The sequence below is a fragment of the Peromyscus leucopus genome, chromosome 4, assembly GCF_004664715.2.
Source record: "Peromyscus leucopus breed LL Stock chromosome 4, UCI_PerLeu_2.1, whole genome shotgun sequence".
In the NCBI taxonomy this organism is placed as follows: domain Eukaryota; kingdom Metazoa; phylum Chordata; class Mammalia; order Rodentia; family Cricetidae; genus Peromyscus; species Peromyscus leucopus.
Window position 1 is genome coordinate 87,356,108 of NC_051066.1, and position 15,582 is coordinate 87,371,689.

The 15,582-nt window shown below is 41.0% G+C and overlaps 1 protein-coding gene and 1 pseudogene across 1 annotated transcript in view; both read right to left on the reverse strand.

The window, feature by feature from the left end:
- Ryr3 (ryanodine receptor 3) overlaps positions 1–15,582 on the reverse strand; it is a gene marked incomplete at its 5' end in the record, with an annotated part of 626,824 nt that overhangs the window by 87,304 nt on the left and 523,938 nt on the right. Inside the window, 4 exon segments of the mRNA XM_037205092.1 lie at positions 5,040–5,121; positions 6,548–6,786; positions 10,827–10,887; positions 11,293–11,342. Of these exon segments, the coding sequence (XP_037060987.1) occupies positions 5,040–5,121; positions 6,548–6,786; positions 10,827–10,887; positions 11,293–11,342 (432 nt within the window).
- On the reverse strand, positions 7,095–9,649 carry LOC114683081 (annotated as a pseudogene).

Consider the following 15,582-nt stretch of genomic DNA (forward strand, 5'->3'; position numbering starts at 1 on the left):
CTTTGTCCTCCAGAGAAAGGTTTGGCTGTCAGAATCCTTCTGGCCCTCTCCCCTAATTCAGGTAGGCTTCACAGACAGAGCAGTACCCTCGGGCCAAACCGAGACCCCGTGCCTGTGTACCAATGCTGCCTGTGTCTCCTCTGGAGATGTGTCAGTGGGAAGAGGGAGAGCTGTGCAAGCCACCGAGATTAAGGCCCCTTTTCTGAGCATCCTCTAGTCAGGCCCATTTTCCTCAATTGTTCTCAGCACCCCATCTTTCTTATTTGCCCTTTTCGCCAAGTTCAAGAGGACAGTCCAGCCTGAGGAGACCATCACTTCAGATCTGAAATGGCCAGTACCCTCAGAGGACAAGGAGGTAAAATGAGAAAGAGTCCACGAAGGGTCATTTCACAGTGTGTACCAGCAGAGTAGTCAATAAGAAGTTACAGGATGTCTCTTCTGTATTGCTTTCAAAGAAGAGAATAAGGAAGAATGATGGGGAAAGGGATGTCACAGGGGAAACATAGGTGGAAGAGAATCTGGGAGACACTTGGGTATGAAATGATCAGACACAATCCCAAGTCTGAGGGCAAATTTTAGTTATACTGGGAAGTGGTGCCAAACTCGTGGCTTCTCCACTTGCTCTGTGGTTTTACTGAAATTGAAGTTATGAGCTCATGATCGTGTGTATTTGGAAAGTTAGGCAGCTATAAAGGTAAGTCTTAGGGGGAGAAAAGAGTTGAAAAATCCCAGTTGTATAGGGCTGCAGTGATGGGGACATGGCCCTGTCCTCTCTGATATTAATTACTGAACAATCTGAGTCACACCAACTTCTCAACAGGGCATTCTCTAGTCAGGAGCACATGCGGATGCTAATTAGCTGTTCATCCAAGAGAGATAAATAAGAGCTCTCCTGGCCCAGCTGCTGCTAACACAATAAAACCCAGAAGTCTGACAATTAATACTTCTGGTTGTGAAATGTCAGAGAGAATGACCTGGGGCCTCCAGACCCACGGAGTGATGGAGCTAGGCATAGACTTCTCCAGTCATTAGTGTCCCCAGGGGGCAATGTAGGTGTGGGCAAAGCTTGTAGGTGTGGGCAAAGCTTCCAGGCAGGGTATGGGCTGCATAGTTATCTCCATAGCAACCAAAAGTGAAAGAAAGAGAAAGAGTTTGTGTGTGTGTGTGTGTGTGTGTGTGTGTGTGTGTGTGTGTGTGTGAGAGAGAGAGAGAAGAGAGAGAGGAGAGAGAGAGAGAGAGAGAGAGAGAAAGAGAGAGAGAGAGAGGACTTGTAGTTTATCATTGGAAGCTACTTGTTTTTTTTTAACCTTTACTGCCAAGTAGAGTATTTTTCACATGATAGGTAAGTCAAGGGTGGCTGATTGGAAAGGTTTCAATATGTATTTCAGTATATTACTTCCCAATTTCCCAACTATGAGGATTTCTTTGTCAATATCTTAACTATATTTACACGATGCAGTGACAGCAAGTCTCTCAAATGCCTATTGTCAGGGACACAGACAAAGAAATCACAGTATATTAATAATACTGTGGTTTGAATGAAATAGCCCCAATAGGCTCTCTCTTTTTGTGTTTTGCTCCCTATTTCTGTGTTTTGTTCCTGTTTCTCTCATGGCCAGGTCCAGTCTGCTGGCCATGATTACTCTGCTACTTTTTCTGTCTTCTCTGGACTCTGCTAGATGCATCTGGTTGTTCTCTCTCATATCTACAAGAAAAACCTTCCCTTTAACCATAGCATGGAGCATTCATGACATCAGTTTATACAAAGGTAGTAGAGAAATGCTGGTTTTATTACATGTTTCTCCATAAAACTCAAAATTTAGGAAATTGAAAAGGAGTCTGGATCTGAGCTGAAATTATAATATGTATCATAACCCAAACCATAAAGTAACTACCAAATCAAGTGAGGGTACAGAGATTAAAAACACACTCTCCAGATGGGTCCTTAGAGATGACACTGACTGCTCTTTGAGGAGACCTGGATTTGATTCTCAGCATGCACATGGCTGCTGATAATCATTTGTAACTTCAATTTGAGAGCATCATTTGAGAGCATCTGACATCTTCTTCTGACCTCCTGTGGTACCAGGCATGTATGTGGTACACAGACATATATTCAGACAACACTCACATCTGTGAAATAAATAAATGAATTTAAAAATCAACCACAGTAATAAAAAAACCCCAAATCCATACTTTCTAGAATTAGAAGAGTGTGAGGAGGTCTTTGGAAGTAAATACAGGAGTTAGAAGTTGCTTGAAATAGTGAGCATTTAGGGTATGTGAAGGCCATGGAAGACCTGGTGGACAATATGTACACGGGGAGCTTCCATCTTGCAGAGTAAGAGCTGGGGCTGAGGACGGTATATGCCTGCCATCCCTGTCATCCGTACCCAGACTGGAGAAACTGCAGGGGTACAATGGCGTGGGAGGATGAACAGGAACTTGTCTTATAGCTGCAGCCCTAAATTCCCAGAGGATGAACATGTATTAACTCTCTCAGAAAGTTCCCTGACTTCAGTGTGCAGAGTTTCACCCGCTCCTCTCTCGGCTTAGCCAGGACCTGAATGGGATGTTGCACAGGGTAAAGGAAACGGCAGACTTGAACTTGACAACGTTCTGTACTATTGGGTTCTGTTTTGTAAATTAGCATGCCTTTCACAATTAAAACTAAGAAAACAGACAGACAATACCCTTTAGCTGTGCCAGCAGCACGCTTCTGGGATTCTAAGTCTCTAGTTTTTCAGTTGTTGAATCTCTTTAGTCTATTCCTGGCTAGCTAGTCTTATGCAGATGTAGAATAAAAAACACACACACATTCCCAGTCCTGTAGTTGAGCAGTAACTCTGCAATGAACATGAATAAAGTACAAAAAGCCATAGAGGAACAAATCTTTCTGGTCTGACATTTTAGAGTTGACCTTTTGTTTGCTTTTTTTTTTTCAAAAGAAAAATGTAGAAATTTGTACAAAAAAAATTATATAAGGTTCCTTGGTGTCCATGTGCCCTCTCTCTCTCCCTCTCCCGTCCCCCTCTCTTTAATTGAGATATCTCCCCTAAGTGAAATTCTGTGTTAATTGGGAAAATCATTGTATTGATTCTATTGGTTAAAAATACATGTTTAAAATTTTCATCTCAGGGCTGCAGAGATGGTTCAGTGGTTAAGAGTACTGGCTGTTCTTCCAGAGAACCTGGGTTTGATTCCAACCACCACATGGTGGCTCACAAGAATCTGTAATTCCAGTTCTAGGGAATCAATAAGCTAGGATGTGGTGACACACATTTAATTCCAGCACTCAGGAGGCAGAGGCAGTTGGATCTCTTGAGTTGAGGCCAGCCTGGACTACATACAGAGTGAGTTCCAGGACATCCAGGAGGACTACACAGATAAACCCTGTCTTGAAACACACACACACACACACACACACACACACCCTCAATATATATCAATACATGCGTATATATACACACATGTATATGTATATATATGACAAAACTATTTCTCCATATTTTATGGAAAGCCAGGTAAATGTAAAGACATAATCATAAAGCATATTTAATCATTAGTTCTTCAATTAGCTTCGTGAACCCTGAAAGCCATTTGGAAACTGTGGTTGTGATGAAATAGACTTGTTTTCAATTTATCTCTAAGCCAGATTTCAATCCACTAGTTTAGCTCTTAAGTTCTTTAAGGGGATAAATTCTCATTTTGTTTGAATGACACTATTTTAATATATGTGTGTTTCATTATGAAATGAGGGTCAGATTTTAGGGTGTTTGATACAAGCTTCATATATAGGTTCATGATAAGTAGATCCCAAGGAGTGTTCAGAATAAATTACTTGGAACAGATCAAATTCTTCCAGGCTTGCTTATTTGATAGGTGAAAAGGGAAACAGTCCTTCAAGGATAAAGCTAAGTCCAGAAGTTTTATCCTTCTGATTTTACCCCTGGTAAATAAATAGAACAACGCAACACACTGTATCTGACTTTGAAGAGCTAGGGGTCGCTAAAGCTTCCATTGCCACAGGCAGATTACAGAGGCAAAATTAGAACCTAAAATATCTACAGATAAGCTTGCTCAGACTCAAGATTATCAGGTAGCTTTTCTGGTGCCAAACTGTGCATTGTTTAAAACTGTAGCTAATCTGACAGTTGAGAATGGTAAAGGTCCAAGGGTGTATCACACAGAGACTCATTAAACACTAAAGCAACTGCCTTAGGTCCCCGAGTGTCTCAGCAAGCTCTAACCACAGGAACTCTGGAAGCTAGTCAGAAACTGTGATAATGAAGTAGACATGCTTTCAACATTTTTTTTGGCTACCAGCATAAAATTTTGCAGGATTTTATAGCTCCTGTAGCCATATATATTCAGTAGCTTTCTCCACAGAAGCCTTTGATCTGATTAACCTCATTATGATTCTTTACATTGCTACAAAATTTTCATAACTCAGCTGTAAAGCTACCACTTCTGATCAGTGAATATTTATGTTTGGCTGGACTGAAAAACAGATGTTAAGTGTTTTTTTATTTTAGTATAAGGGGTGGGGAAAATAAATTTTTATTTAATATTTTATTAATCTTTAAGAATTTTATATGTGCATTCATCATTTTCCTACTTCTCTTCTTTCCTCTAAACCCATATGCCCTTTCTTGCCCTCTTTCAAATTCATGGACTTTTTTAATAATTGCTGTTACACATGTGTGTGTGTTCTCAAACATAAATTAAAAACTCTCAGTTCTCAGTCTGCATAATGTTACTTGTATACATGTTTTTAGGGTTGACTGTTTAGTACTGAATAACCAATAGGTGTGCTCTTCCCAGGGAAAGGCTATTTCTCCTGTTCTTGGCATTCCTTGGCTGCCTGTAGTTCTTTGGGTAGGGCTCAGGATTCCTGGGCTATCCTAAGTTCACATTTGCATGTTTATTGTTGTCCTTGTTCAGCACATGCTTAGGCAGAAGGTAATGTCCCCTCCCCAACAATATTTTTCTGAGCCACATGTTTTAACTGAAAAAACAAGCAAGCAAAAATTAATTACCTTTCAACATAGATGTTTTTCCCAGTCCCAAGGGAATAGAGGCTGCACAGAATGTGGTAGCATGAAATCTGCACATCACTCACTGAAACAAAGAAGAGAGGTCATAAGCAAATATCAACCCCAGCTCCATCTCCAATACATGGAAAAGCCCATGAAGAAAAATATTAAGGCAGGCATCAGTCAAGAGCAGACGACTCCTCTCTCCTTTCCCCTCCTCCCTGCCTCTGTAAACTCATGAAATACTCATCAAACCAGACACTCTTTTGTTAGCTGCTGGGAAACACTGATAGGAACATGTGCTCCACCAAAGCTCCCCAGGTCATTTGCAGAGCTGCTGATCAAGATCACAAAGCTCCTTGGAGAAAGGAATCATTTGGCCAATGGCACCTCCATAATATCCAATAAAGGAAGACTATATTCAAAATTTACCAAGGGTGATATTGTCTTCCTTTGGATCAAAGGATGAATAAAACTTGAAGCTTCCATGTCATGTTTGATCATTTCCTAAGAAGGTCCATACAACTGCCATGCTTATTCAGAAAGGGAAGGAGAGAGGAAAAGAGGAAAGGGAGAGCGAGAGCAAGAGCGAGAGCCAGAGAGAGAGAGAGAGAGAGAGAGAGAGAGAGAGAGAGAGAGAGAGAGAGAAAGGAAGAAAGGAAGAGAGGGAAGGGTGGAGAGAGAGAGCAAGTTCTCAAATTTGCTTATTTAAATTTTTCTGCTGTATTTAAAAAAACTAGCCAAATAGTGTCATGATCTTCCCTTATTTTCTAAGGGAAGGGAGTTCTAAAGGAACACAAAGAATGTCATCAGCAGGCATCATACCCCCAGACACATCTAGACGTCATTTTATGGCTAGGACTACTTCAACAAAACCAGAACTAATTTAACATTTTATTTTCTAACCAAGGAACTGCCTTGTTTCTATGACATAAAACTCCGACCTAGTGGGACTAACTGATGGAAGACACAGTTTGACAACTGACTAAATTAAATCATATGGCAGTGTTTAAGCAATACTGAAGCTTGATGACATAACAGAAACATGGTGGGGATGGGGGTGGGGTGGGGCTGGACACACTGCTAAGTACAAAGCAAAATAAAACCAACTGCAAGTTGAAAAAAGATGAGATTTTAGCCTTTCCTTTGCTCATGGTACCAACGAGTAAATTAACATGGAGCACAGTGTCTGGAAACCCTGGTAGCAGAATCTGAGGCTCATTGCTCAGATAACCTTTTCAAATTAAATGGAAGCATAATAGCTGGTAGCTAGAAAAGCAGGTGGGAAACTGGTTCATAATGCAATTGAAAAAAGATGAATGTTCTATACTCAAATTAAGGGATTTTTTTTCCTTTTTCAAGAGTCTATCACTTCATTTTTTTTTTAAATCTAAGAAAAGTATGGGACATCTGCCTTTCTACTCTGCCCTCAAGGTCAACATAAGTGAGTGGGTCTCACATCTGTCTGTGGCAGTGCATAGACATTGATGACAAACAGCAGTAGGACTCACAGAGTAGATCCACCCCAAACTGATGCTGAGCGATGTGCTCAAAGATGGATGTCAGGATGGGAAGCAGAGCCACTGTGGTGTAGTTAATATTCTGAGAAACACCTTTGATCTGCGTTCTGGAATGGGTAAACTTCCCCAGTTTCAGGTTTTCTGAAGTCTTCTCTAAGTCTTCTGCTGCATTTTCAAAGAATGAGCGCAACCCAGCTTTCACCAGCTCTGAGCCTGACTTCATGACGGTCCTGTAAGGACACAAAAGTCAAAGGCAGGGGCACAACTGGATCGTGGAATCAACCTCCCCTTACATGGTGGTGACTTGTGGGCAAACTGGGCAGACAGTGGGTACTCTGGTCACCAGACGAGAATGTGTCAGGTGTACTGGAGATGTCTGTTTCCACCTGGAAAAGAAACCTGTACTACATGGTTCTCTGGTTAGTGACTGAATGATGGGCTTAGCTTGTGGGGCTCATCGCTGAACTCCTCAGGACACATAGAGATGGATGAAACCGGTCTTAGTTCCTCTGTGAGCTAAATGCTGCACTGCCTAGTCTTCTGTTACTGTCTAATGAAAGGACAGGAGTGAGCCTTTTCCACAATTCACTTGGGATCAAGATCCTTTATGTGTAGTATGTAGGAGGAGGAGAATGGGGAAGAGAGGAGAGAAGTTGCTTGAAGGCTGCATTCCTTTTAGTCTGCAGAGCAGTCCTAGATTGGAGGAGAAGAGAGAAAAGGGAGAGCCAGTCCTTTATAAGGCCAGCTTTATCAGGTCGTTGGGGCAAAGGACAGTGACACACACCCTGAGAACTTAAGAAGCTAAGAGCAGCTAATTTCTTCCCTCAGAACTATTTCATAAAATGTAGAATTGGAATAAAACCTATAAGCATAAGTATAATCTTCCACATTTCAACATCTTCTTCAGAAAATGATGACAGAATTGCTTCAAGGGAAGATGCTCTTTATCTTCAAAGTTTTCTTGGTAATTATCAAACATACCAGGACAGTAAAGGCTATCAGCTAAGTTTGCTCTAATTTCTTTTTCTTTTTTTCAGATATATATTTTTTTCATTTGTCAATAAGACAGCAGGCTTATACCAGATTTCTATTTCAGTTGTCTTCAACTCACATTCTTTTCTGACATATAGTCATATGAATTTGAGGTCACTTTTCTGAAAATGCACTAAAATTACTTATACTTGCCTGTAACTTTTTAAAATGATAAGGAACACTACAAATATACCACTATTAAAGCACACCTTTTTTAAAAGAGGCAAAGTGGCTCAAACAGGAACAAAGCTCAAAAACACTAGACAAAAACCAAGTAAGAATAAAAATGCTCATTTTACCCATCTGTTGCTCCCATCTACACTGTGTAGCCCAGGATAGCCTGCTGGAATTGTGGGCCTGCATTATCATATCCAACTTCTCCTCTCTTTCAAATATTTTAATGTCCTCACTGTGTCTGAGTTTAAACTCTTCCAGTGTTAATATGGATGGAATTATTGTCACAAAAGTTTAGGATAGAGAGGTGAGGTATAAGGTGAGCAAATGGCACCACTGGATGCCTGTCATGCACACACTCTAGTTAGACCAGACTATCAGACTGGGTGGGCTTAGAGGCTGACCTTGACCTTGTAGGCCATTCTTACTTATTGGGTTCTATTTTGTTTCATATTTTTTTATTTCACTATTTTATAATTAGGGCAAAGTGAGAGAGGTTCAATTAGTCTAAGAAGGCTTAGCCACACCTCAAACTGTCTTACTCCAATATTTTTATCCTTCTGAACATATATCTAATTTTCACCTGCAGTTATTTTAGAGATATACAGTAAGTCAGCTGAAAAGTTATGTGGGACATGGGGCTAAGGACTGCCACCACCCTTGGGCATGACTCTGGTGAGTTGCTCAATGGTGGTGGGCAGGACCGTCTAGTGAGTCTTCTCCAAGAAGGCCTTGCAGCACCTGAGGCATTGCTGGTCTCCCAGTTCGAAGTCAGAGTCATTGCCATAATAGGGATCTTTAATAATGAGATATTTCTGTGGATCATAGCTCCCAAGTGGCTCAATTTTATCTCTGCAGTTTTAACTTGATTACTTTTTCTATTCAAATCTCTCAGATTTCTTTTATCCATACATATAATCGAATGTTGCAAAGTCTTCTCTTGTAATCTGCCATGCAATGTGATTCATGGGGATGCCATGTTTTCTCATACAGCCCTGTCCGTGAAAGCCAGGGAGGTTCCCCACTTCATAGGTGGATGAAGCTGCACTGTCTATCCTCCAATTATCTGAAACATTTTTATCAGTTGCCAATTTTCTGAACATTGCTTCTGCAATGGGTGACTGGCAAATGTTACCAAGAACAACACTGACTTGTACCCAGCCTCTGCCATCTTTTGGTACAGACCCTGGCCACTCTAATTTCTTATAAACACCCTTGCCTACAACTTGAAGACTAGAGACCTCCTGTAATGACCTGCACCCTTTTGCATGGGTATGCTGTGTGGTGTGGTGGTTGATGTTGGGTATCTTTCTTGATCACTTTCCATCTTACATATTGAAGCAAGGTCTCTTATTTGAACCCAGAGCTCAGTAATTTGGTTAGTCTAGCTAGCCAGCTTGCTCTGAGTATCCTGTATCTTCATGAGTGCTGATGAGTCACTACAACCCCTAGACATTTATGTGGGTCCTGGGGTATTGAACTCCTGCCTTCATTCTTGGAGGGCAAGCGCTTCTACCCATTGAGCCTCTGTAGCCCTTATTATTTTTCATGGCCTTCAATTTGTCACAGATTGCCATCTTTGCGTCACTCTCTTTAGAAGGTGGTTCTCTTTTGCATTGGATCTTGAAGGGCATGTCCTCTTCCTGATTCTGATAATGACCTTATTATTTAGTTTTTTTTTTTTTTGAGACAAAGTCTCACTATATAGCCTTTTACTTCTTGAATACTGAGATTAGAGGCATATGCCACTACATCCAGCATAAGGACTTTTCTTAATAAGCGTGTTCAAAAGAACTCCTATTGGGTCTTTTTACTATTTCTTTCTTTGAAAATATCATGTATGTTAATATTACCAGAATTATGTATTTTCTAAAAAAATAAAATTTCCTTTCCTGTTCAGCCATCTTTTCTATATCTTTTATTTTTATCAAACAGGGTTTTTTCTTCTATTTCTTTTATTTTTTTATTTTACAATACTATTCAGTTCTACATAATAGCCACAGATTCCCTTGTTCTCTCCCTTCCTGCCCCCCTCCCCTTCTCCCCAACCCACTCCCTATTCCCACCTCCTCCAGATCAAGGTCTCCCCCAAGGACTGGGATCGACCTGATAGACTCAGTCCAGGCAGGTCCAGTCCCCTCCTCCCAGACTGAGCCAAGCGTCCCTGCATAAGTCCCAGGTTTCAAACAGCTAACTCATGCAATGAGCCCAGGACCTGGTACCACTGCCTAGATGCCTCCCAAACAGATCAAGTCAATCAACTGTCTCACCTATTCAGAGGGCCTGATCCAGTTGGGGGACCCTCAGCCTTTGGTTCATAGTTCATGTGTTTCCATTCGTTTGGTTATTTGTCCCTGTGCTTTATCCAGCCTTGGTTTCAACAATTCTTGCTCATATAAACCCTCCTCTTTCTCACAAATAGGGTTTTACTATAAATCCAAGGCTAGTTTTAAACTTGGCATCCTTTTGACTGTCTTATACATGCTAAGAATATAGACATATATTACTTCACCAGCTAGCTGATGTATTTTGATTATTATATTTATTTATTTATGCATATGTATGTGTGTAGGTGTATAGGCCAGAGGATGATTTCTGGTAGTTAATTTTCTCCTTCTACTATATGAGTCACAGTAAGTCAACCCTGGGCATCAGTGCTTTTATCTGCTGGACTCTTTCCCTGGATTCCTGTATTATCCTTTTGAAGTCAGATATCCCTACATTTTCCTGGCCACGTTGAACTCAAAATGATATTGTTCATTTCTCAGGATGATGAGGGTTTCACCACCTACCAGATATCTCTACTTGTGCATGCGTGCATGCATGCATGTACAATTAGGTACAAACTGAATGTTGCTATGTTATACATTTTACCTTCTGACAAATAAACTCAGTAAGAGAAAGTAAGAACTGATCAGTTGTTTTAGATTTAAGGTGGTTCATGACAATAGGTCTGTACTGTGGGCATGAGAAGCAGACTGTTGACTTCTAAGGCCCTCTTTGCCTATTGGGGAGCCAGAGAGGTAGTCATAAGGAAGGACTGGAGAGAAAGCATCAGACTTACCTTGTGTCAAGTGTCTGAGCTAAGATGTGAAGGCAGCTCACCATTGTAGTTGAATCACTCCCTAGAATAAAAAACATCACCTGTGACTCTCCAAACCCAGCCTGGCTTTTAAATGCAGCCTTCTTAATATGCATCAGACATACCCCAGTATAATTAACCAGCAACACACAAAGTGCCAGGTCTGTGTTCAGGAACCAGGCATTTATCTCTAGTCTGACACAGCCTCTGCTTCATGATGGATGTCAGGGGCAGAGCTTAAAACATTCATTGGTGTGGAAAATGTGAGCTGTTAAAGGGGTAGAGAGGTCATTAATCATGCTTCATACCAATTTTCTATGGAGAATTTAGGTGACACCTCAGTCCCAAGGTGCAGGTTTTCTAAGGGAGCCATAAATGAAGGCAAAATGGAAGCTCAAGATAATTACAGGAAGGCTTGCTGCCTTCAGCAACACATCCCTTCACTTACCGAAGAGGGAGATCCTGTGTCTCACGAGAGCAGCCAGCTTGCAGAACAGGCTAAAGCAGAAAAGGTTGCAATTCAGAAAGCCACAGAGACTCAAGAAGTGATTTTTTTACCCTGTTCTTCCAGCCCTCACATGTGAAACAGCGCATAGACTGGAACTTTAGGGAGATGCGCCATGTCCTCTGGAAGAGTCTCTGGAACCACACTTAGGGAAATCACGTGGTTCATACTATACTGTTTTTGTGAAAAATCATGAATGTTCCTTGTAGGCAACTCCACCCTACTAAAAAAATCCCTCTGTAACAAGAAGTGTTATATAATACTATTTTAAGGTGTATTACTGTTGTTTATGTTACATTTGTTTAACTCTGTGAAGCTGTGTTACACATTAGACCATCTAAAACACCTGATGGTCTAATAAAGAACTGAATGGTCAATATCAAGGCAGAAGAAAGGATAGGCAGGGCTGGCAGGCAGACAGAATAAATCTGGGAAGAAAAAGAAGTAGCCAGAGAAGGAGGAGGATATCAAGGGCCAGCCACTCAGCTACACAGCCAGCCATGGAGTAAGAGTGAAAGTAAGATTACAGAAGAAAAGGAAAAAGCCCAGAGGCAAAAGGTAGAAGGGATAATTTAAGTTAAGAAAAGCTAGAAACAAGCCAAGCTAAAGCTGGGCATTTACAATTAAAAACAAGCCTCCATGTGTGATTTATTTGGAAGCTGGGTGGTGCCCCCGCCAACAGAGCAAAAACAACCAACAACAGAGAAGAGTACTTGGCAGTGGCCCTGTGTAAACTTTCCTTGGTGCTAGGTACCATGTGTTGAAATGTGCATTCATGTAATGTGGAGAAAAGAAGATGAGGACTCTAAAAGGCACTTTGCTTCTCTATCATTCAATGAATTGTAAATCATTTTGCTGCCTTCAAGTGGAGTGTAAAGCTTTAGTTGGAAGGTGGAAAAAAAGTGTCAGGATTAGAAAAAATGTTAATGGTTAGAGTTGGGAGTAGGAGTCTTTGAAATATAAAAACATTTTAAGAAGTACATTTTTCAAAGCTACAGGATCTTTATGATACAAGACAATAACAGGATGTCCAAGAGGAGTCCCAGTGAGGGCCCAGTATTGAGTGAGTAACAGAAGCCAGAGGCCTCGAACCAGACCAATGACTCATTGCAATGAACACTTACAAGTAAAGACTAAAGGGTACACTGTGTGACTCACTGGGCCACACTACAGTTTCTACACTGAAATTTTTAAATTTTTTTTCTTTTTTTAAAAAAATTTTACTTTTAAGTTTGGTTTTGGAGGGAGGTTGCTAGGTCAGAGGGCAGAAGTGAGCAGATGGGAAGATGAGTAGAATCAGGATGCATGATGGGAAATACACAAAGAATCAATAAAAAGTTAAAAAAAAAAGTCCATTCTTGCTGTTATCTTTTGCTAGTCTATATTCTGCCCTAGTTGGGTCCTTAGGAACTTGGAAGCAATTATTATTATTATTATTATTATTATTATTATTATTATTATTATTACAATTACTGCTGTTGTTTGTATTTCTGACTCCTCGCTATGCTTCACTTATACTTTACACCATGGAGACCCTTGAAGGCTGACTATACTTCAGTTGTAGTCGAGAAGGCCTTGTGTAGTTAAGAAGGAGCCCTGTAGATGTTTCTGAGTATGTTGCCAATTGATCCCACCCAGGGGTACTGTGACTACAGTCCACATGTGTGGCTGATACTTTTTGGAGGAGAGTATTTTGAACTCTGACATTTGGTACTAGCATGGCTTGATAAGAACTTGTATTCCCTTCAGGAAGTGGGGGACAGAAAGAGGGCCAATAGAGAAAGCAGGGATAAGACAGTGGTGCAGACCATGAAGCTCTACAATGAGACTCAGCTGGAGTCATGAGCTCACAGTCATAACTTGTCATGGAGATCTTTGCCTCTCACAGGACAGAAGTCTCCTTAGGACTACTCAAACAGAGAAGAAATGCATCCCTAGTGTTGGTTGATAAAACCCCATCAATTTAAGGGTGAGAACCTGTCAGTTAATATCCTGGATTTTTCTGGGCTATCTTGGAAAATTACATCCAATGTCACCATTGATGAGTGAAAATAAGTCAGAATCTCCCTGGTGTAGAGCTTAAGAGAATTCATAGTCAATGGAAACTTGGCAGCTAATGTGAAACTAATACGGGCTCCTGTTTTTTGATGTGAATTCATGGAGCTGGATGGGAAGAAAGCATTGAAGAGTGCAGCCTGTATTGTTGATGGCTTAGTTCTGTGCTTGGCCTGTGAATAACTAGGCTGTCTTGGTGAAGATCCTTCAATGCTCTCTGCTCTGTGTTGGCTTTCTCATCTGTAACCAAACAGTTCTTTTACAAATGTTGAAGAACAACTCAGAAATTTGAAAACACTTCAAGTGGATGAACACACATTTTGTAGAAATTGAAAACAAATGTTTTTTTCTACCTGAAGCACATGGTTGGGCTATTAGGATTAGATACTGAAAGTGGCTCCTCTCACTGTCAAATGTTAGAAGTGGGGCTGGAGAGATGGCTCAGCAGTTAAGAGCACTGATTGTTCTTCCAGAGGACCCAGGTTCAATTCCCAGCACCCACATGATAGCTCACAACTGTCTGTAACTCCAAGATCTGACACCCTCACAGATATACATGCAGGCAAAACACTAGTGTACGTAAAATAAAAATAAATAAATAATTAAAAAAGAAGAAATCAGAAATGTTTTCTCAGACTTGCAAAAGCCAGCACTTGAAATTTCAAAAAGTTGTTGCAGTCTCTCAAGAGTCTATGATTTAAATTAAAGAATTACTGTAGGGTTAGTTTCTGCCAACTTGATGCAAACAGAGATGTGTCTGGAAAGGGGGAATCTTAAGTGATAAAATGACCCCATAAGATGGGCCTATAGGCAACTCTGTAGGGTATTTTCTTGACTAATGATTGACATGCAAGCATGATATGTGGGTTCCATTCCTGGGTGGGTGATCCTGAAGGTATAAGAAAGCAGACTGAGCTAGCCATGAAGAGCAAGCCAAAAGCAGCACTCCTCCATGGCCTCTGCTTCAGTTCCTGCCCCTAGGTTCCTGCCTTGAGTTCTTGTCCTGACTTCCCTGGGTGATGGGCTGTAGATGGGAAATGTAGAATGGAATAAATCCTTTCCTCGCCAAGTTGCTTTTGATCATGGTGTTTTATCACAGCAGTAAATACCCCAATTAAGACAATTAATTACCTTTAGTTCAAAACAATAAAGGGCTACAGTTCCCAGGTGGCTCTCTGCCCTCTCAGAGTTAAAAAAATGATAAAGACTGGCCTGGTGACATGGTGGCACAAACCTTATTAACCATGACACCCAGGGCTATAGAGAGAGGCCCCATTTCAAAAAGAAAAAAAAAAGACAAAGAGATAAAATGAAATTATTCCAAAAGAAATGTTTCATGCCTAGAAACTCTATGCTGTGAAAGGCATCAGATTAAAGATGAGGTGGACCAAGGACAAAGGATTCAATAAGAAGGAATCTAGTGGGTATTAGAGACTGAGGCAAGAGAATTGGTAGCTTTCAGATAAGCTGGGGCTGGGCTGTGGAGGTTCTGTCTTTAAGAAAAACCAAAAAAACCAAAAAACCAAAACCATGAGCTGTCCCTTTAATCCCAGCATTTTGCAGAAGCGGGCAGATTTCTGTAAGTTCAGGGCCTGCCTGACTTACATAGTGAATGGTAGGCCAGCCAGGGCTACGCATTGAGACCCTGTCTCAAAAACAAATGAACAAACAAACAAACAACCTCCCAGCCCCCCCTCACCCCCCCAAAAAAAAAAGCAAAGGAAAAAAAGAGTAAAAGAAAAGGAGGAAAGAAAGAAGAAAAGAGTCTGTTAGGGTGAAACTACACGAAAACCAAACCAGGGTGGGGTGGGGGGTGGGGGGTGGGGGAGGAGTAAGAGAAAGGAGGGGGAAGAGTCTGGCAGGGCAAACCCGTGCAGTACAAACACCACTGCTTCTGTGGGAGACACCAGCTCATGGGTGGATTTGGAAGCTATTTGCAAGGCTGATCAGCTCTAGGTTGTATTCCAGCCACGACAAATGGTGCCTGGTTGAACAAATGTTACATTTCCATGAATTAATAGTCTAAGATCAACAGATGAAGAAAACAGACACAGCTGCCCTCTGTTGGATTATCTGAATGTCTCACATGGCTCTTCATTTCCCTAGCTTCTTAGAGAACACATTAGTTCAACCTCAAGGTATAAGGTCTTGGGGTCAGTACCTGGTTCCAAAGTATCC